This window comes from Cupressus sempervirens, chromosome 11 (genome assembly GCF_028749045.1).
Source record: "Cupressus sempervirens isolate cs-2001-9-10 chromosome 11, ASM2874904v1, whole genome shotgun sequence".
NCBI classification, from domain to species: Eukaryota; Viridiplantae; Streptophyta; class Pinopsida; order Cupressales; family Cupressaceae; genus Cupressus; species Cupressus sempervirens.
Genome location: NC_143128.1, coordinates 335,616,858 through 335,638,768, shown reverse-complemented (window position 1 = coordinate 335,638,768; position 21,911 = coordinate 335,616,858). Strand labels below are relative to the sequence as shown.

Sequence of the window (21,911 nt, the reverse complement as noted above, 5' to 3'; positions counted from 1 at the left end):
AATTGCCTTATTAAGTTTGAATATCTCCATATTCTTGATCTTTGCTCAAGCTGTTAAACTTTCTCCTAAGAACCACAAAGCTCTGATACCAATTGTTGGAAATATTCAAGACTATGCTAGGTTATTGAGAGGGGAGAGGTGAATCAGTAACCTCTAAAACTTTATTAAATTTAGCACTTTATAACAATATACCAATTATCATCTATTCATCTAATTGCATGCATGAGAAACTAAAAACATAAATCATTCATAACACTTGAATATTGATAATTTGGTGACCAAGAAACCTTCCAAATAGAAAGTAAAATTGCGGTGGGGATGATACCCAGAAAACTTCAATACTGCAGCATAAAGTTGGCTAGTTAAGGCTTACATTGATCACTTCTGATGATCTGCCCTATTAGGAGCAATTGGGACTGCTAGGTTCACCTTGTTAGAGGCTTTATAAACACATAATGAAGTATGCACTCTGTTAAGAGATTTAAGAAAGATTGTTAAGTCTACCTTGTTAAAGGATTTGGACCGATTCACCTGTTAGAATGAAATAGTAGATCTTTGACTTACAACTAATTTGCTGATAGAGATTCTTTGAAGTACTAATCACCTTTTGTGATGGATATGTCTATGTTGCTCCTTTTCTGATATGGCCTTACAATATACTTTGTCTGCTACTGATTCATATTCACATGCTTCTATTTCACATTACTTACACACTTGGATATGATACAATACATTACATATATATCAATCCAATTTACATAATTACAAAGTCGGCCATTATACCAGTTAACACCAATATTACAAAGTCAGCCCAAATGAAGACACTTAGGTTCTAAAGACTGACTTTGTGAAGTTTTGATACTCGACATCCACTGTCATTACTCAACATCATCATGCACTCGGTAGAAGTAGAAGCTCGATCCATACTAATCACTTCAATGTAGTCTTGAACTTAATCTGCACTGGTGACTCGGTAGATACTGTGTAACTTGGTATAAATTGAATTACCTATTTACCATTATTGCACTCGATAAACACTAATCATCACATATGGCTTGGTTAACACTAACTTCGCTTTACATGAACTGCTAGCTCGGTAACCATTGGAGTGCTTGGGTTGAACTGTTAGACTTCACGTTGACTGAATTCACTTGGTAACCACAAAAATACTTGGTAGGAACTGTAATGTTCAGTGGCTACTGAAATGCATGGAAAAAACTGTAGACTATTCAATAAGCTTGGTAGCCATACATAATTTGAATAAGTGTTGTCATTAATAACAAACTTGACTAAATGTCAACAGTTAGCTGTTGATATTTTAGTAGGTTTATATATTGCATGATTACAATGTTTATCAGTTCTTGTTGTAATTGATACTGGCTTTGCCTATTGCCCTTCTTCCATTGAAGATTCATTGTTTTGGGAGAACTGTTTCTGCTTATTTTTGTTTACTTCTATCATCGACCTCTTTTTTGGATTTGTTGAGCTCCTTTGATTCCTATTTGATAGAACAATTTGTCACCCACTGCCATTTTCACATGGATTTTTATTTAGTATTGAGATCTTCCTACCCCTGGCTTCATGTTGTTTAACCAAGGCGCTAAAGGTGTTCAGTTTTGGATTATCTTTGGTTAATGCTGCAAACATGTTGCTAATCAAAATGCAGGGGATTACATGTTTTCCTTTTAGCCTATCTTATTGTTGCTTTAATGGAAGCCGGGTGGAAGTAGTGCCCTTGTTAGGGCAGAACTTATTTGCCACGAGTTGCTGATTGAGGTTTCCTCTATAGAATGCACGATTTTTGAGTCTAGGTAATACTGCTGTAGTTTGTATTTTTCGCTGCTTCTGTAATTCTCGCCATTTATTTTTATTTTTTACTAGTGTATAACATTTTACAGATTTAATTCACTAATTTTTTAATCAAAAAATTATTTTACCCCTATCTAAATTGTTAATTTGTGGTGACTGATAAGGGAAGTACTGTATGCTCACCATAATTCCTTGGTGGGGTTTGCGGTCAGGTGGGGTTGGGCCCCGAGTGAAGGTTTGGGGACAACAACCCTAATACAATTGATTTTTTTGGGCCTATTTTATCAACTATTTACCCACGGACTAACATGTTGCAATTATTCTAACCCTAATTTTGTAATCAACAAAGATCTTGTATAAAATGGTTCAGGGTTAGGGATTTCATAAGGTGTGATGTAATAATAGCTTCTTATAGTGGTATTGAGCTATAAGGGATTACAGATTGTAATAAGGTTGTAACCACTAGATAATAAAATACTCGACTCGTTGTTTGGTGGACGTAGCCTAGGGATTGGGTGAACCATGTTAAATCTTTGTGTGTTGTGTTCTCTTCTATGTGCTTTATTTTTTTTTGATATGGGATATATTTGCATGTAATTGTTATTTTTGTCCTATTAATCCTAACAAAAATTACTAGCAACCAATCAAAAAAATAGAAATTTGTGACTAAAAATTAATTTAAAAATAAAACAATATTTGAACTTTAGAAGTTCACTAGTTTTAGTCATAAAAATTAACTGTGGCCCTTAACTGGGAACTTTATATTATTTTATATATTCACATATAGTGCTTGTATTTAATATTAATCAATTAATAATATTATTATTTAATAAATATTGAGTATTGTGTTAATTAAATAATGATTGAATGAAGCCTTGCACATATATTATTTTAAAGTCAACATTCATAAGTGTTAAAATTGTAAAACACTTAGAAAATTGATTATTTTTAGAAATGCAAGGATAAGGAAGATAAATTGCGAGTGATATTTTTACAGAGGATATTCTTCTATTAAAACTTAGAGTTCATTTTTTTACTAGTAGGAGGTTGTTTTTAGTGAACTATAGCTCATTAGAGTTCATTTCTAGTGAGAAGGCAATTTTTTGTTGTTGTCATGCACTCATGGACCTTTTTATTCTGTTTTTTAGTAAGTCATGAGGTAGTTGAGGCCATTTATAGTTGCAAATCACTCGAGGAAACTATTTTCTACATATTTTACATGTTTTTGAGCAGCTTGACATGCTATGTTATTAGCTAGATTCTGATATTTCAGCTAGAGGTTTTTGCATGATTTTGAGCAAATAGAGGTTGATTTCAGTGAGCTATTAGCTGGACTTGGGTTTGAGAGCAGATTTGTTGGATTTCTCCATAATTTTGAGTAGTTTTGATCTTGATTTTCCATGCATATTTTTGAGATCCAAATTAGGTTTTTGATCCCTATTTATTATATTTTTCAACTGATTTTGAGGCCTCTTCTTTTTTGGTCATTTTTTTTTTTGCATATTGCAAACTTGTGAGCTTGGTTGTGGAAGCACTTTTTAGCATAGATTTTTTAATATCAATTATACATATTCAATGGTTCCTTCTCATTGATTCTTGTTGTAGTATTGTGGATTTATTGCTTTCATGTTGCGTTTTCTTGTACTTTAGATAAATTCCTTATTGCATGTTTGAATCTTGATGCTTGTAATTGTAGGTCTTTGTACGTGTCATTATTCTTTTTGCAAAAAATTGGTAAAGTCTAGGTTTTCCTTTCAAAGCAAAAGATTCTAGGTCATTGCATAGAATCACTTTTGTAATTGCATGCTTGTTTGGGTATCGTGAATCATTGGTGTTGTGGGTAATTTGTGTTGATTTAATTACAGATGCATATAAATCACTAGGTGTATCACCTCATTTCAGTTTAAAGTATTCATTTTATTTTATCACCCATTTCTTATCCCTTTTCCCGCATAAGTTTAGTTTTAGTTGATTCATTAGGGAAAATTGACCCTTCACTTCAAGATTCATTCTCATCGTAGGTTCACCCACAACCTAAGAGTGTTTCCATGTTCCAATAGGATAACTTGACACTGCATCATGCTATAGGTACAAACTTGATTGACAATAGTAATTAGGGTCAATTTTTTTTTTATAAAAAAAATAGAAACATAATACAATTGGTGTTGCATTCATGGTGTGAGAATCTACCATCTATACATAATTCTAATTTTTTTTCTTCATAATTTCAAGTTGATTGTCTTTCTTTAGTGAAAGCTTCTGCAAATTAGTAGTTTGGTGTAAATAATTGTTAAATCTTTCTGGCATGACGAATGTTTGGATAGATTATTCCTATTTGTGCTAAAGGGAGAAATTTGTCTCGTGTGTGCATACATATGAGTAGCTTCATGATTTGATGAATTTTGAGAAATCTTTAATCTCAATGAACTTCCATTGATGATTGCATTAATTAAATATGAATTGTGAGCAATTATGATTTGTGTTTTGTGCGTCTTTCATCTCTTTGATATTTAAATCACACAATTGATCTCTAATGATCAATGCTCGTTAGAATTTGATTTCAAGGCATTTGTTTACATTTTCTTGTTACTCTCACAATTTTGAAGTTTTTTTGGGAAATCTTGGCTAAGTATAGAATTCATATCAAATATTATTAAATTGCATTTGTGGGAATTGTATGCATTGAAAAATCATAGAAAAATATGAATTATTATTGTTAAAATTCTTTGTTCAAGCCCTTTCGAAATGAACAGAGCAAAAGCCTCATCGTGAACATTTACATTTATCTTTCATTTGAGCCTCAAAGTGGTTAAACCACAACCTAAAGGAACCTTTGGATTGATTACTATCATTATTTCAAAAGAGGGATTTGCATCTGATTTCCTTATTCTTACATTGTGCATACACGTTGCTCAATCCTCTCTTTCTACATTACATGCTATCTCACATTTTTTACATTTTCTCCCCTTGTTCAATTCCATACATCCTATAAATGCAATTGATATGAGGGGTCTGATATCATCATTTACCTTTCTTCAAGAATTTGATTGTAATAATATAATTATCATTGTATTTTATTAATTAGAAAAGAGTGTTTAACTCTTTGTGACGACTCATATAAATCTTCAAAAGCTTTCCAAAAACTCATCCACACATACATCAAAAGCGTAAATAAATAAAAAACTCATTCTCAACATATTTAAAACTTCAAAACAATCAAAGCAGATTGCACAAAAGCATATAATATTTGATTAAATAATAAAATAATAACTTTTTTTAATGAACATTTATGAAATCTTGACAAATATTTTTATAAGTTTATTTATATAATTTTTTTTGTATCCCACATTGTGAAACCACACTTCTCTTTTCTCACACTTTCAATCCATTATAAACTGTGGTTCCTTATTTATGCACGAAAAATAAATCCACATAAACAATTCCAAACAATTTTTTTCCAACATCTAAGAAACCAAACAACCTAGAAAACTTTTAAAATAAAAACTCATATAGAAGTGTGATGACACTACTCAAACAACTCAAATAGTTGTAAGAATTACAATTTTTAATTGAACTCTTCCTCTCCATTGGTGGGAACAAACTACTGAGCAAAGTATTTAACTCCTCCCACAGTGGTGCATTTCATTTTGGTAGCGTGGATTCCATGCAAATTACATGAGAAAAAAAGGAATACTGCACTGTAACTCTTCAAAAAACAAAAACAAAGAAGGAAAATAGAGCACACCAAGGAAGGAAAAGAATAGAATTATTTATTAACAGCAGTTTAATAACACATAAATTATTATGCTTTGCTTTCCACAATCCTGTCTACGCTGCTCAGGCATTGTCGTTGACACAAAAAAAAGACATAAAAATAACCTCACTCAAACAACCATGGAAGAAGAGGACGACTCCTACTTCTCCAATCGATATAAAATAGGTGTAGCTGTTAGGGTAAGCGGCAGAGAAACCAGGCTTAGAGATGGGAGATCAACACAGGTTCGAATTTGGGAAACATCTCGTGGGCAGAACGGTGAACAAGAAGTTCAAGGGTTTCGGTCGCTTTATGGGCAAAATTGTTAGTTTTAATTCGGCCCGAGGGTTTTATAGAGTGCGCTACGAGGACGGGGATGCAGAGGAGCTGGATTTAGAGGAGGTGAAAGGGGTTCTAATGGCTCGAGGAAGAAAGCGAAAGCGTAGTGATGAGGAAACTGTTGGGGAAAAGAGCAGCGACGGGAAGGAAACGGAGCAGGAGACTAACCCTGTTGAGAAAAAAGTCCGGGGTAGGAAGAAAAAGAAGCAAGAGAGTAATCCTGTGGAGAGTAGTCAAAGCCCTACGTTGGCTTTGATGGTGCCAGCTGATCAGCCCCAGAAGGAGAGAAAACGGCGGGGAAGGAAGAAAACTAATCAGGAGAGAAATCCTGTTCAGAGTAGCCCTACATTGGCTTTGATGCTGCCAGCTGATCTTGAGAAAAAAACTAGGGGCAGGAAGAAAACGAAGCATGAGAGTAATTCCGTTGAGAGTAGCCCTCCATTGGCTTTGATGTTGCCAGCTGATCTTCAGAAAAAAATCAGGGGCAGGAAGAAAACGAAATATGAGAGTGATCCTGATGAGAGTAGCCCCATATTGGCTTCGATGTTGCCAGCTGATCTTCAGGAAAAAATCAGGTACTGGAAGAAAACGAAAAATGAGAGTAATCCTGTTGAGAGTAGCCCTCCATTGGCTTTGATGGTGCCAGCTGATATTCAGAAAAAAACCAGGGGCAGGAAGAAAACGAAACATGAGAGTAACCCTGTTGAGTGTAGCCCTCCATTGGCTTCGATGGTACCAGATGATCAACCCCTGAAAGAGAGAAAGCGTCGGGGCAGGAAGAAAAAGAAACGGGGGAGAAATAACCCAGTTGAGAGTAGCCTTCCACTGGCTTTGACGGAGCCAGCTGATCAGCCCCGGAAACAGAGAAAGCGGAGGGGCAGGGGTTTGAATGCGGGACCTTTGCGGAGGAGTTCTCGACAGGCGGCCGTGGCCTTGGTGAAATGTGGGGAAGGGAATGACAAGGGTGCTGAAGAAGCCAGGGTTAGTGGTGTTGGTGATCGGCGGCCTTTGGATGACAAAGTCCCGCTGCCTGCGTCCTCTGGGGATCTGCTTGTGCCCGAGGAATCCGTGCCCAGCCTCTTCTATGTGTATACTACATTGAGGAGTTTTAGTAAGCTCTTGTTTTTGAGCCCGTTTAGGCTGCAGGATTTTGTTGGAGCGTTGAATTGCGAAGAAGCTAATTCTCTTATGGACCATGTACACCTCGCACTTCTGCAGACATTGCGCCGGCATCTCGAATTTATTGTCCCAGACGAGGGCCCTGCCGCAGCTGCTGCCATCCGGTGCCTCAGGTACTTTTTCGTTAAGCATTTTTCAGAATTTAGCGATGCTTCGTTGTGAAATGTGGTAAATTGCGCCAGGGAAAGCTTGCTTCTATAACGTCGAGTAAACTTGTCATCTGAGTGATTCAACTTCTAAGTTTTCAGAGAGTCAATGAACAAGAAATAATTTGACATTTTGGTTTGGTGTTTTGGTCAGCACCCTCATTTTTGCTAGTTGGCGGTGTTCAGTTTCAGTTGCATGCCTACCCACATTTCATGAGCAGTGTTCACATTTTTCCTTCCCAGCATTCTATTTTTGTCTGGCAAACACCCACATTTTTGCAAGTAGGCGTTGTCCAGCTACAGTACCCACATATCATAGTCCCAACATTCTACATTTGTGGCTTTGTTTCATGAATGGTGGTTCGCATTTCATACATTTGTGGCTTTGTTTCAAAATAGGCCTCCCTCCCTCGTAAAAATACCATTTAGTTGTTCCAGCTACTTAGAAATCCCTGTATGCAAGCCTCCCAATTCATTAAGTTAAATGTGCTAGCATTGGAAAGTTAATGTCACCCACGTGCTTCTGTTTCCAGGTTCTCATGAAGGGAATTGCCAAATGTACCATTTATTATAGTTATTAATCAATTAAAGAAATTATCCAATTTAAAACTGAACTACAATGAATATAACAGTTTATTAATTAGTTAATAATTATGGTAAATGAGGCAGTTTGCGTGCTTTATAGACAATGGTATTGCAAACTCTCGTTTTCCAGATGGTTTGATGAGAACCGTCTACTTGGGCTGTGAGAAATTGAGAATGTATATTCCACAGATTAAACTACCGGGTCACTGAATGAATTAGGTGGAAATTTCTTTGAGATTATTTTATTAAATTATTTCACGCTGTTGTTTCTATAGTCCTTACAGTTCTTATTTTAAGTGCAGAATGTGGTATGTTAGTCTATACCCGTGTTAAATTCAAATTGCTCCATGTTTTCTGACATGAAATATGCCTGACCCAAGAACATGACTTTTCTCTTCAAAGGCACAAATCTCTGAAGAAACGGATTCTGCTGTTTAGGTTTTCAGTTCAAAGCTTTGTTTGATGTTTGCAGTATCAACCATGGTGTTAGACTAATAAATGACATGCTTTGGCCAGAAATAAAATCATATTACTTTATTCCTGTTCACAGATTATTCTTGGTGGTAATAATGAGAGTTTGCCAACTTAAATCCCCTCCAGTTTGTCCTTTCATGATTTTTTTTGAATATTTCATCTTAACTTTGGGATACCCGGCATTAACCATGTTTGGATTTTAAAGCTTTTTGTACTTTTTGTTCAACAATATACAATAAAAATGAAACAGTAGTAGAAGCATCTGAGGTATGAACTGGAGGAAGGGGTGCCAACTTCACTAGATCCTATTGGTATCACTGGCTTTGGAATCAAAACTTTCTTATGTGCTGCTTCAAAAAATAAAACATAAAAACTTTTGGATAATTTATAAAACTGCTTGAGAAATAAGCACTGACTATAATCGATACTGTACTGGCAATTTCAGTCATCTCTCCAGGAAAGATTGCATCTTCCTCCTCTCGTGGCTTATTAGTTTCCTGTGTGCTGTGAATTCTTGCTTTAGAATTTTTTAACACTCTTCAGCACTTGAGCTTTGAAATCTAGAGAGGCACTGACTATAATCGATACTGTACTGGCAATTTCAGTCATCTCTCCAGGAAAGATTGCATCTTCCTCCTCTCGTGGCTTATTAGTTTCCTGTGTGTTGTGAATTCTTGCTCTGGAATTTTTTAACACTCTTCAGCACTTGAGCTTTGAAATCTAGAGATGTGCTGTTCAAGTCACAATTTTATTATCATTATAATAAAATGATTAACAATGAGACTAAATCAAGCAAATTCTTTGGATTTTCCAAACTTGTGAATTACTTTAAATCATTTCTGTATTTAATTACAAGTTTTAAGCTTCAAATATCAATTGACTATCAAAACTGCATTAGCACTAATTTGCTTTCAAACAACTGCTTGCCATATGTCAATATTGTTTATGCTCTTGAATTTTTATTAGCTTAGCTTTCTAAGGAACATGGCCTTTGTAGATTTACAAAATCAGGTACTTGCCAGTGACTCTTAAACATAAGTTATACTCTGTGTTTTGTGGTCTTTCATCTTCCATGCTGAAGTTTCCTAGGTTGCTAAATCAGAAGATTGAGCACATATTGACATCTTGTTACATGATCTGAACTGGATCAAAACTATACTGTCTCAATAGACTACTGTACTAGATTTTTGATCTATTGCCATTATTTAATTTATTTTATCCACCAAAGTTCAAATTGATCAGAGATTATTTACATCAAGAGGGCTATTGAATGTCTAGTATTCGGTTTTTCTCTTTGCAGCCCACTTTGTTAGTGGTCCCATCTGTATTTTACTTTTGTTTATGTCTCCTCCCCTTTTTGAGCCTCTAGCTTTTTTCGCTTCCTAGATCTTTCTGTTGTACATTGATGTGTTCTTAAGTTCTAATGACCTACTTTAGGTTACCTGTGGTCATTAATATTATTTCTCTCCATCTATGTGTTGTGATTTCATCTCTCTGTTTAGGTTACCTGCGGTCATTGATATTATTTCTCTCCATTTATTTGTTGTGATTTCATCTCTCTGTTTAGGTTACCTGTAGTCATTAATAATATTTCTCTCCATTTATTTGTTGCGCTTTCATCTTTCTGACTAGTATACATAATGTCACCTATTCACACGGTTTAGTGAATATTGACATCTGTTTCCACAATCTTAATTATATTATCTCTGCTTCCCGATTTGAGCAGGTTACGTAATATTAGGTAGCTTTGTTGCCATCTATGCAACAATGGATATGACATGGGTTTTCCAGACACATATATATCCATATATGATTCCATATTTGAGGTCTATCTGATATGTTTGGATACAATAGTGGACCATCCAGTGCTGTATCTGGTTTAACGTGATGAAAACACCTTCAAAAATTGCTTAAAAATAAGATGCTATCTGTGCATACACGTCGGAGACTCACAAACACATCTGGGCACACACAAAAAGACAATTGAATACAACAATATGATAGAACAAATAAATATTATAAGATAAAATGTAAAAAAGAAAATAATATTAAAGTAATTAATATTTTGATGTTAGATCTGCCCATTAATGCATATATGTATATGTCAGATAAAGATGAACTCCAAGCCTTGGAACAGGTGCCGAGGGATGGAAACATTACCAGAGCTGACATAGATGCAAAAAACAGTATGCCTAAACGGAAAGATACTCCTAATTGGGAAAGTCAAGCTGCTCCGGATATTGTACCACCCTTGGGTACATATGAAGCTGATCAAGCTGAAGGAAGCTATGCTCCACGGAGTTTCCGGGACGGGGATGTTTTAGGGGACGGGGATGTGTTTCCAGTACAGATATAGGGCAAAGCCAAAATTTAGGTTATGGGATCTTAGGGGACGACAATTAAAAACATAGGGGACTTTTTAATATATAGAAACTAAATTCAAATATGCGTATCATAACATTGATAAACCATTCACCATAGACAAATCAATACATGAAATATTATCAAATTGCAAATATTAAGTACTTCCATTATAACAATATCACATACATATATAGCAAAATCAATGCCTAAAGGCTCCAAGTATCATGCATGAAAATAGTTAGTAAATACTAAATGCAAATTTTCCTCACTGCTGCTGCTGCTCTATGTTTATTTTTTTCCTCTTAGCAAGTATGTTAAATCTAAAAATGAGTTGAAGAGTTAGTGTTTTAGTGTTTTAATGGACCAAATATGGTTTGCATATTTTTATTATGTCTTTAAGACAACTAGGGGCCCGCACGGACAAAAGAAGATTTAAAAAAAATGATTTTGTGGGGCTGTTTTGCCTTTACCAGATTGACTGGAAAAATGTAATAACTCTGTCTGGTTATAGCTAAATCAAGCATCAATTTCTTTCACATTTCAATGGTTTGACATTTTGTCAAACACTTGGCAAGCATCTTTGTTGTTACTGTATATAATGTTTGTTTGTTTTGGGTGTTTTTTGCATATGAGATATAAGTGGAAACAATACTAAAATAAGAGTTTATTGATACTGAACAAGCCCAATTTTGAAACTGATAATCAAACATGTAATTATGGAAATATCAATAATAATTGTTGAGAATACAAAGAAGTAATTAACATGTATGTTGCTTGACAAATCCAATTTGCAGCAAGATTAATTGACTGCCTTAGATGGGTCAAACTTCTTTGCAAACAATTTTCTGCTCCAATTAGCTCACGTTTTGGAAAGGAATTTAACTACAATTTTGCTCACATTAATACCCACGTTAGCTGAACTTAGATAATGTCGCCTGCTATAGGTGTTTACAGAGCAGAAGTAATGACACCAAGGCGGACATAGGTGGCAGGTACAAACACCTGACAATAGCATTCCAATTTGCAGCTAAACATATCACTGACTTTCAGATTTTGCTCACCCAATGCAGCTGCCAAGATATTTGTAATGACGCCCAGCTATGAGGAAAGATTAATCACCAAATTTGCACTAATCTGATACACTGTAATAATGAGAGCCAAATGCTGGGAAATAACAGGCTGACCGTTCACCTCGAATGTTGTTAATGAATCACACCAACAGGCAGGAAACCTACCAATTTCCAGAATTATCCTCACACCAATATTCACCAAAAACCCTTCCCAATTCATAGGTTGAAATGCAATTGAATTCCCACACAATAATGCCTTCCAGCTACAGTTAGAAACAGAAGGAAGACTCCACAATTCAGACTTAAACACTACACAGAATTAATTCACAATATCTCAGCTGTGTATCATTAGCACTTCTCAGAAAATAGGCCCTTATAGCTCAGCAAGGGTTCAGAATTCAGAGAAGCTCAAAAACTCACACAGGCAACAAAAACAAATAAATAATCGGATGCTTTACTTATCAAATGGGCTAATATTTATAATCTCCAAATCATACAAAGTTTCCCAAATGAACTTCACTTAAGAAGCTTCCCACACACAACATTAAACATAATAAAGTGCCATCATAAACTAATTTATTAATGCTTTTGGCTCTGAAAATGACCTTTTCCACAACTTCAAATTTTGACACGTAAGGCCACCGTTTTTTGTTCCCATGATTTAAAACTTTTCGTCTTGGTTTCAACGAGCTATGATATTGAGGTGACCAACCAACAACACCAACACAAATAGCAACCTCAGCTTATTTAGATGAATAATAATAGTAATTCACCCGTCTTGCGAAAACAACTGAAGAAGCATCATGATCAAAATTTGACAACACCAAAGTGATCCTGATGATGAAAGACGATGAATGAACTTGACGGGGTGACTTACTATAAATAAACACTCACTCCAAGATTCTTGGAGTCCAAACTAGAAGTCTGAAATAAAAACTGAGAGCATCTTCCAACTCCTCTAACTCAACTGAGCTCATCGAAACCAACATATTGACTTACTATAAATAGTAAGTCTCTCAAACGGAGCTAAAACACACCATAGGTTGTTGGAAAGTCTATAACCACACAATTGAGACCCTCAAATCCTACTGTTAGCTCACGACGGTCGCAATGGTGAACTGACCTAGTCAACTGCAAGAACTTGCTAAAAATGGGGATATTACAAAAAAATGGGACGATCAATAGTTTTGGGGACCGATAGCGGACAACAAAATTGTCCCTAGTATTGCTGCCCATCCCCAAGTTTCCTGCCAAAAAAATTTGGCCGTTTCGGGGACGTTTCCAAGTTTGCCAAAAGGGGATGACTTAGGGATGGCGAAAATCCATCGTTGCATCTCCGCTTTGTCCTCGGGACGGGTACAACCCCAAAACCATAGGGACATGTCCCCGTGGAACACTGGAAGGAAGTAATAGCATCACAGGGTCATGGGATCAAGGATGATCAAAGCTCTCTTTTATTGTAATATGCTTTAAAACTGTTTGTTAAAATGTTTTGATGTGATGTAATATGTAATAGCTATATAAACTATGATGGAACTACTTGTAGTTTAGTCTTTTGATCTGTACTTTAGTAATATGCAGTTTGTTTTCATGATGTATTTTGTGAACTATCTTTAATAGAAAATATTCTATGGCTGTAGACTAAGTTGCATGGGTCCTTGGACCCACACCATTGGGACAAGTACTAGGTATCAGATCAATATAACTTTTATCAACCTTGTTAAACCTTAAGCATGTGAATAATATAATCAGTAACCATAAGAAGTTACACATACACAATAACATTAGATATGTTAATTAGGGAAACCCTTGATTACAGAGAAAACCTCGGTGGGGATGGTACCCACATAATGATGTACTAATATAAAAGTTCCTTGTAAGAGGATGGACTTTGATGGAGTCAATGATACACATTCAGTACATATTAGTCCCTGTTAGGAGACTTTGAATCCGTGTTAGGAGATTCCAAACTTGTTATGAGTTGTGCCAACCTCGTTAGGAGTTGTAGAAGGCAGATGGACCCACTGTCCAAATGGCTTAAGGGGCAAGACCACCAAACTCACTGTCCAACTGGCCTCTCTATTATTCCTTGCAGAATAATAGAAATGAAATTGAACTCCCCAACTCGAACTCTCTCTGTCCTCTTATTGTGCCAATCGCACGAAATACCTTATCAGATCTCAATACCAGATGTTCAAATTTGCATCACCTTGATCCCTTTGATCGCTTACATGCATTTACCAACTTTGCATACCACTTGCACAATTCGCACTTACACAACTTACTCGCATCTCTTACACACTTCACCACAAGGAAAATAACCTTTCTTTATACCATATACTCAAAATAATATACTAAGTCAGCCTTGAGGCTTTTCCAATTAATTATAATAGGACCTCATTAAGATATTATTATTCATTGCATCTTTTCGCAATTACAAAACATTGTTGGTTCACAGTAAATACAACTTCTCACACATGTGACCTCAAACCTTACGCACTCACTGACATCATCATTAGTACATATTAGTCCCTGTTAGGAGACTTTGAATCTGTGTTAGGAGATTCCAAACTTGTTACGAGTTGTGCCAACCTCGTTAGGAGTTGTAGAAGGCAGATGGACCCACTGTCCAAATGGCTTAAGGGGCAAGACCACCAAACTCACTGTCCAACTGGCCTCTCTATTATATTCCTTGCAGAATAATAGAAATGAAATTGAACTCCGCAACTCGAACTCTCTCTGCCCTCTTATTGTGCCGATGGCACGAAATACCTTATCAGATCTCAATACCAGATCTTCAAATTCGCATCACCTTGTTCCCTTTGATCGCTTACATGCATTTACCAACTTTGCATACCACTTGCACAATTTGCACTTACCCAACTTACTCGCATCTCTTACACACTTCACCACAAGGAAAATAACCTTTCTTTATACCATATACTCAAAATAATATACTAAGTCCGCCTTGAGGCTTTTCCAATTAATTATAATAGGACCTCATTAAGATATTATTATTCATTGCATCTTTTCACAATTACAAAACACTGTTGGTTCACAGTAAATACAACTTCTCACACATGCGACCTCAAACCTTACGCACTCACTGACATCATCATCAGACTGTCTGCTGTCACTGTCTAACTTAGCTTATCACGATTCTATCCCTGTTAAGAGATACAATCCAAACATCATAAACTATTTCTTAGGTACTCTATCTTCACACTGTCCTCTATAACTCTTGAATAACTCTCGTAAGTCTTCAACTCTCTGCACGTACACTTGTCCATGACAGCAGGACACAATGTAGAACATATCCTCAACTTTGTTTGATATCATCATCAATACACAGTCCGTACAACCTTGTTCTCTGTTTGCTACTTTGCAAGTCTTCATGAAAACAATACTATGTTGACATCAATAACAAACACAGTCATGAATGCAACATGTCAATCATGCTAACAATCTCTCCAACTGTTCTAGCAATGCTTAGGATACTTCTCCAAAGGAATACCATCAGCATTCATGCTAACAAGTACCCCATTCCCTATGTTGAAAAATACTTGTACCTGATGTACCCAAGTACCCCAATCCTCATACAACCTTGCATTAGATGTATAAATACTTGCATATCACCCACATAGACAAATATCTATTCACAGAGACACAGAGACACACACACACACAAGCACAAAGTTTTAAATGATATAAGAACAAAAATCACATAGATAAACATATTTATGCGTTCTACACTTTTAGAAGTGTAAATAGTTGAACATATGTATATTTTTATAATTACCAAATTCGTTTGTATTTATATTAGGGGGTCCTTTGGTATAAATGGTTGAACATATGTATATATAAATAATTACCATATCTGTTTCTATTCATAGAGGAGGTCCTTCAAAATTTGCCGTATTTGATACTGGCATTTGCCTCTGAGTAAGCCTATCAGTTTGCTTAACTTCTACACTTTTTCTTGCACTGTTTTTGACCTTGACTATTTTGGCTAAGATCCTGCCATCTTGAAATCAAAAGAAAGTTTGAGATGAAAGATTTGCCTTATTTCTGGTCTCTGTACTCTTTAAGATAAAATTTGATTGCTATGATCTAAGGCTTCAATTTTCAATTTTAAATAATCAATAAACACTGACAGTTTACTTTTATGTGTTCTTGTTGTGCAGGCACTTAGATTGGAATTTCCTAGACAGGATAACATGGCCTGTTTATTTGGTTGAATACCTAATATGTCAAGGTTTCAGTAAAATTTCTGGCCAGAAACTTGGTTGCCTGAAGCTTTGCAATAGAGAGTACTACGCTGCATCAGTGTCTATGAAGCTAACAGTTTTAGAATTTCTGTGTAATGAAGTGATGGAAACTGAAGAAATAAGGCCAGAGATTAGTACCCGTCTAGGAGATGTGGAGATTGATGGAGAGGATAACTTGATTAATGCTTCAAGTAGTTTAGTTGAAAAGAAGCCTAGGAGGGGGAGGAGGAGAATACTCAAACATTGTTCTAAAGAGAGTGCAGTATTAGATTGTATTTTAACAGATGATCAGGAAAGCTCAATATCAAATCCAAGAACAGGTGTTAATACAAGCTATGCAATGAGCATGGTAAAATCTCAGGGTAATTCAGGTCACATCCAGAATAAACACTATGAAACAGCAAGATCTGAGGAAAATGATGTAGAAAATTTGAACAGTGATGAATGCTGTCTCTGCAGGATGGATGGGGTTTTGATATGTTGCGACGGTTGTCCTGCTGCATACCATTCTAGGTGTGTTGGGGTCTCAAAAGATGCTTTACCTGATGGAGATTGGTATTGCCCAGAGTGTTTAGTGAAAAAAGCCCCCAGAGGATTTGCAGTATTAAAGGGCTTGCAAGGAGCTGAGTTTTTGGGAATCGATCCACATGGACGAATATATTTCTCTATTTGTGGTTACCTACTAGCGTAAGTTTAAAGTTCCAATAACTCTGAGTGTGAAGCAACACAATGAAATGGTTATATTGGCCTTCTTTTGTTGAAACTTTGGAACTTTGAATTTATCTTAGATTGGTTGCATCTCATGATGTAGTATGTACAGTAGTCCAAAATGTATCAAGTTTTCACTTTTGAATGAACTAAAATGCATTTTGGCATGCTATTCATGCTCTTTACTTGGTTAAGATGAAAGTTTTTGCGTAAGTCCCATTATTAAGGTCTTGTTTTCTTTTTCATGACTGAAAGTTACATTTAATCATTTGTTGTTTTTTGCCCTTACCTTTTGGGTGGACCTTTTTTTCCCTGTTTTTTCATCCTATATGCTCTTCATATCTGTGCTGAGCCAAGCCAGATCTGCTTTTATGCTCGTTTTGATCTGGTAAGGTTATTATGGCATTCTTTGCCTTTGTTGTTTCAAACTCCTGTTTTAGTTCTTAACTAGTTGCCTGCTATAGATGTTTTGGAAATGCCTGCTACATGTTTTGGAAATGCCTGCTATATATGTTTCACTTTATTGGGTTCTCGTACATCATTTAGTACATCATTTTTACACATGTTTTTGGAATCTTTTGGCTTTCAAGGGAAGATTTGGATGGGAACAATACTGTAGAGCATGCAAAACTTGACATGTAAATAACTTGTACGAGTTTAACATATATACCTAGTTTCAGTTTGAATGTGCAGACATTTCTGTGTTAGTTTAGAGTTGAGTTTGGATTCTTTATTTACTATAATGATATCAACAATATGTTTGCAGTTGATTTTGAATTGCGGTGCAGAAATTATATCAGTGTTATTGTTTGTGTTATCTAATAGCAATGGAAAAATCTAGAGCATTATAGTGGAGTGACAGGTCATATTTACAGAACAAGACTAATTGTATATATTTACTATTATGGCAGGGCCGATTCTGCTACAGATCCAGTTACTACCTACTATTATTACAACAAAGATGATTCTATGAAGGTTCTGGATATACTAGATTCATCAACTCCATTGTACAACACTATACGTAGTGCAATAGTGCAATCCTGGGATAAAAATAGGACAAGGGGTAAAGCGTCCCTTGACAAAGCAGATAAGTTGTTTGAGAAGTGCGCTTCTGAATCATCTATCATATCTATATCACATTCTCTTGTGCATCAGGAACAGGAGAGTGCTCCTTTAGTTACATCTGTACCTTCCCAGGAGAATGCTATCCTCAAGAATAATTTGTTGGTAACTGGCAGACCTGTTGAGAATTTTGTTGCAAGAGGCAAAGAGGATGTAGAAATGAGGGATGTGTATCAAAGTAACGGTGATGCTCTAATAGCAAGTTCTGAAAGTTCTTTGGAAACGGCATCATTAAATGTTGATGCACAAGTTTCAGAAGAAAACCATGAGCAACAAATTATTTGTTCCAATGCTCCTTGTAGTGTTGAGTATACAAAAAATGGGTTAGTTCAGGGTCAACAACTAATTAAAGCAGATGCTGGCAATGCCATTTTCCAGGTGAAACAACCACCAAGACAGTCTGAGATTTGCACCACACGTGCACCGAGTGAAATGGTTTTAGTTAATAGCCCTCTTAAAAGACAAGTGGCTTTTCAACTAAATGATTATGAAAATCAATACATTTTAGGGGATGTGGCTGCATCAGCTGCTGCAAATTTAGCAGTTGACGTTGGTGAAAATAAGGAAAACAGTGTACAGGGATCATCAAAAAGATCTCCATTGGCCGCAATGAGAGAAAAAAGGAAGATAGCAGAACAATTGAAAGCATTTTTGAAGGCAGGTGCACAATTTTCCTGGCCACGTTTTACCAAAAAATGTGATGAAGTTCAGAAAGAAAAATGCGGATGGTGCCTTCTTTGCAAATCTTCTAAACGCAATCTTAGTGGTTGTATATTGCATATGGCTTCTGAGAATGCAGTAGCAGGGGCCCTAGGAGGGGCGGTCAACTTTTATCCCAGAAAGAATGCAGATGGTCATTTTTCAGATATTGTTGCTTATATTCTACATATGGAAGATCAATTATATGGTCTTCTTGATGGTCCATGGGAGAATCCATTGTACAGGAAATATTGGCGTAAATATATTGAGCAGGCATCAAGTATCGCAGATGTCAAACATTCTCTGTTGGAAGTAAGAACAGATGAGATTAATTTTTTCTGACTCAAGACTATGCTAACAATGGCACTGTGCCTTTGTAAAATTAATTATGTGAATCTTTTCCTTAAAATGATTTGAGCACATTCTCTGAAACACTTGCATTATCCTTGACCACAAAAGTTGTATGACACCTGTAGGTCTTTCATTTACATTTTCCTTTTGTTTTTAGCAGCTAGAGTTGAATATTAAACCCATTGCACTTTCGGCAGAAAGTTGTATGACACCTGTAGGTCTTTCATTTACATTTTCCTTTTGTTTTTGGCAGCTAGAGTTGAATATTAAACCCATTGCACTTTCGGCAGATTGGTGGAAATCTGTGGATGATGCCAGTTCTGGTGTCTCCACCAGTCAAATCACTGCAAGTGTAGCTGGCCAAACACCAAAGCTAGGACGCCCTAGAAGGAACTTTATGAGTATGTGTAAAACTGTTGACGACGCAACTTCTGAGGTCTCCGCTTGTCAAGTTAGTGGAAGTGTAGCTGTCCACACACCAAAGCGAGGACGCCCTAGAAAGAATCCCATGAATTGGTGTAAATCTGTGGATAAAAACACTCCTGGTGCTTCTGGTAGCCAAGCTAATGCAAATGTAGCTGCACAAACACCCAAGCGTGGACGCCCTAGAAAGAAATTTGTAAATTGGTTTAAAGCTGTGGATGATGCTACTTCTGGGGTCTCTACTAGTCAACTAAGTGTAAGTGTATCTAGCCAGACACCAAAGCGAGGACGTCCTAGAAGGAACTCTTTGGCTGACAAAACAATTCCTGCTTCAGTGGAGGCCAACTCCTTTGGGGTAAATTGGTGGAGAGGATGCAGACTTTTAGGTCGAGCATATTGCCAAAATTTCTTACCTTACAATGTAGCACGGAGAGCTGGACGCCAAGGTGTCTATGTGTTTTTATCTTCTTATTGATACTAGCCTTAGATTATTCATATCTAGTTTGATCATTAACTGTCTAAATGTGTGTATATTCTAAAATTACAGCTGGATTGAGGAAAATACCTGGTATAATATATGCTGAGGATCCAGAAATACCTAGAAGACCCAAACGTTACATGTGGAGAGCTGCTGTTGAAATGGCTAGAAATTTATCACAGCTTGCTTTACAGGTTTGCATTCAGCTTCAAACTTTGATGTTCTAGTTAGGCATTAACTAAGGCATACATTTATTTAATAATTGTCTTTATGCCTATTGTGAACCCACTTATGTTTTTGATCTCAAATAAACAGCCTATTGATATCATAAAAAATCATGTGATGTCTTACAGGTCAGGATTATTAATGCATGTATCAGATGGAATGATATTGTGAGCTTAGAGGATTTTTCACAATTTAGAGGTGGAGAAGAGAAAGGCACTAGTGGATACAAGACGGCAGCTATTTGTGCCAAGAGTTCAGAGAAGGGCGTGATAAAGTATTTAGTGGATTTTGGGAAACAGGAAAATATTCCCATCCACATTGTCAAACATGGAGTAAAGCACAAGGATGATGAAAATGAAAATAACAAATATTGGATTAGTGAGAAGTTTGTGCCTTTATTTCTGCTCAAGGAGTTTCGAAAGAAACCAGTGCGTGGACGCCCTAGAAAGGATTCGAATAAATTTCCCATGTTTCCTTTTAGACTGTTCGGAACTCCCAATTCAGATGTATTTTCTTTCCTCTTGGAAAAAGCAGAAGGTCGTCACAAATGTTCCTGTGGTCACTGCAAAATGGATCTACTGCTCTGGTACATAATATTTATTTCAATCTTACTTTATAATATCCTATTCACTTCAATGGTGATGAGTGTACTTTAAATCCTTGCGCATTGATAGATATGAGATATGTGTATGACCAAACGAACACATAGTGATGTTCTGCAAAATGGATCTACTTATCTTGTACATAATATTTAGTCCATTCCCACTTTATAATTTCCTTTTCACTGTAACCCTGATGAGTGTACTTTAAGTCCTTGTTCAGTAGTAGATATGAGATAGATGTATGACCAAACAAACATTTGGTAAAGTTCTGAAAAGTGTCAATAACATTTTCTAAATTATTCTGTGTGCCTGATAAAGGCTTATAAATAAGCACAGATAGAGTTTGAGATGGGCTGTATGGACGCACATAAGGTTAAAACTATCTTGCCCGCTTTATTCACTTTTTAATTTTTAATATTTAAGGAACTCTCTGAATTGTGATCGTAATTTTCAGTGAAACAAAATCTTCTTTATTGCTTTTCTATCAAATGAACAAGTATAAACATAAAGTCCATCCATCTACAAAAACAATAGATAAAGCAATGCCAAGATTGGAATGGCTGTGGATATCATGATAGTCTGGCTTGGTGATTTGCCTTTAGTGATACCAGTTGGTTCATAAATCTCTCCATGATGATTTCAATAGACAATTTGTTGTTGTAGTGTTGACCTTCTATGCTTTTTGCTTCTTAAGTCGGTTGAAGCACTTCATAGGTTCTCACCAGTCTTATACAAAATTCTTAAACTAAGTGAGATTTGGAAAAGCAAATATGCTATAAGATGAGGATGCACATAGTGCACTAACACTATTTTGAATATAAAAACTAGGCATTCCATATTGCAAGAACTTTTCTGATATTCTTGAACACAAAGGAAATATCGTGTTTGGTTACTGTCTTTAAATGATATAAGTTTTCTACCTTCTAAGTTGGTATTTTTTGAAGGAGAATATTACATAGTAATGCATTTGACTGCAATGCAAATTTTAACTAATTTTGACTTTCACATGTTTCTGGAAGGGTGCTGTCCCCGGGACAACCCCCTCTGCAGGAAGCATCTGAGGGCACCTTGTTGTTCTTGAGAGGGCCAGCAGATATCCCTAGGAGCACCCCCAACCCCCCCTAAATAAAAAATAATTAAAAAAGGATCACAAACACATTTTCAAAAATTGCTCATTTTTCTGTAGTAGATATTTTCATATTTGCAACGTTCTAGATCCCCATTACTATTTCTTTGAAGTAGTGAAGCAAAACAGAAGAAAATAAATTCAAAGAGTAATAAATATTACCATCATTTCAACTATGCAGCTCTCACC

At 36.1% G+C, this 21,911-nt stretch overlaps 1 protein-coding gene across 1 annotated transcript in view; it reads left to right on the top strand.

Moving 5' to 3' along the window:
• The first annotated feature begins 5,637 nt into the window (after positions 1-5,637).
• Positions 5,638-21,911, top strand: part of LOC149529453 (DDT domain-containing protein PTM-like) — a 39,616-nt gene continuing 23,342 nt past the window's right edge. Inside the window, exons 1-6 of the mRNA XM_089810992.1 lie at positions 5,638-7,194; positions 15,905-16,675; positions 17,608-18,829; positions 19,122-19,737; positions 19,839-19,963; positions 20,123-20,580. Coding sequence (XP_089667118.1) covers positions 5,792-7,194; positions 15,905-16,675; positions 17,608-18,829; positions 19,122-19,737; positions 19,839-19,963; positions 20,123-20,580 — 4,595 coding nt within the window. The 5' untranslated portion in view covers positions 5,638-5,791. The remainder of the gene's footprint in view (positions 7,195-15,904; positions 16,676-17,607; positions 18,830-19,121; positions 19,738-19,838; positions 19,964-20,122; positions 20,581-21,911) is intronic.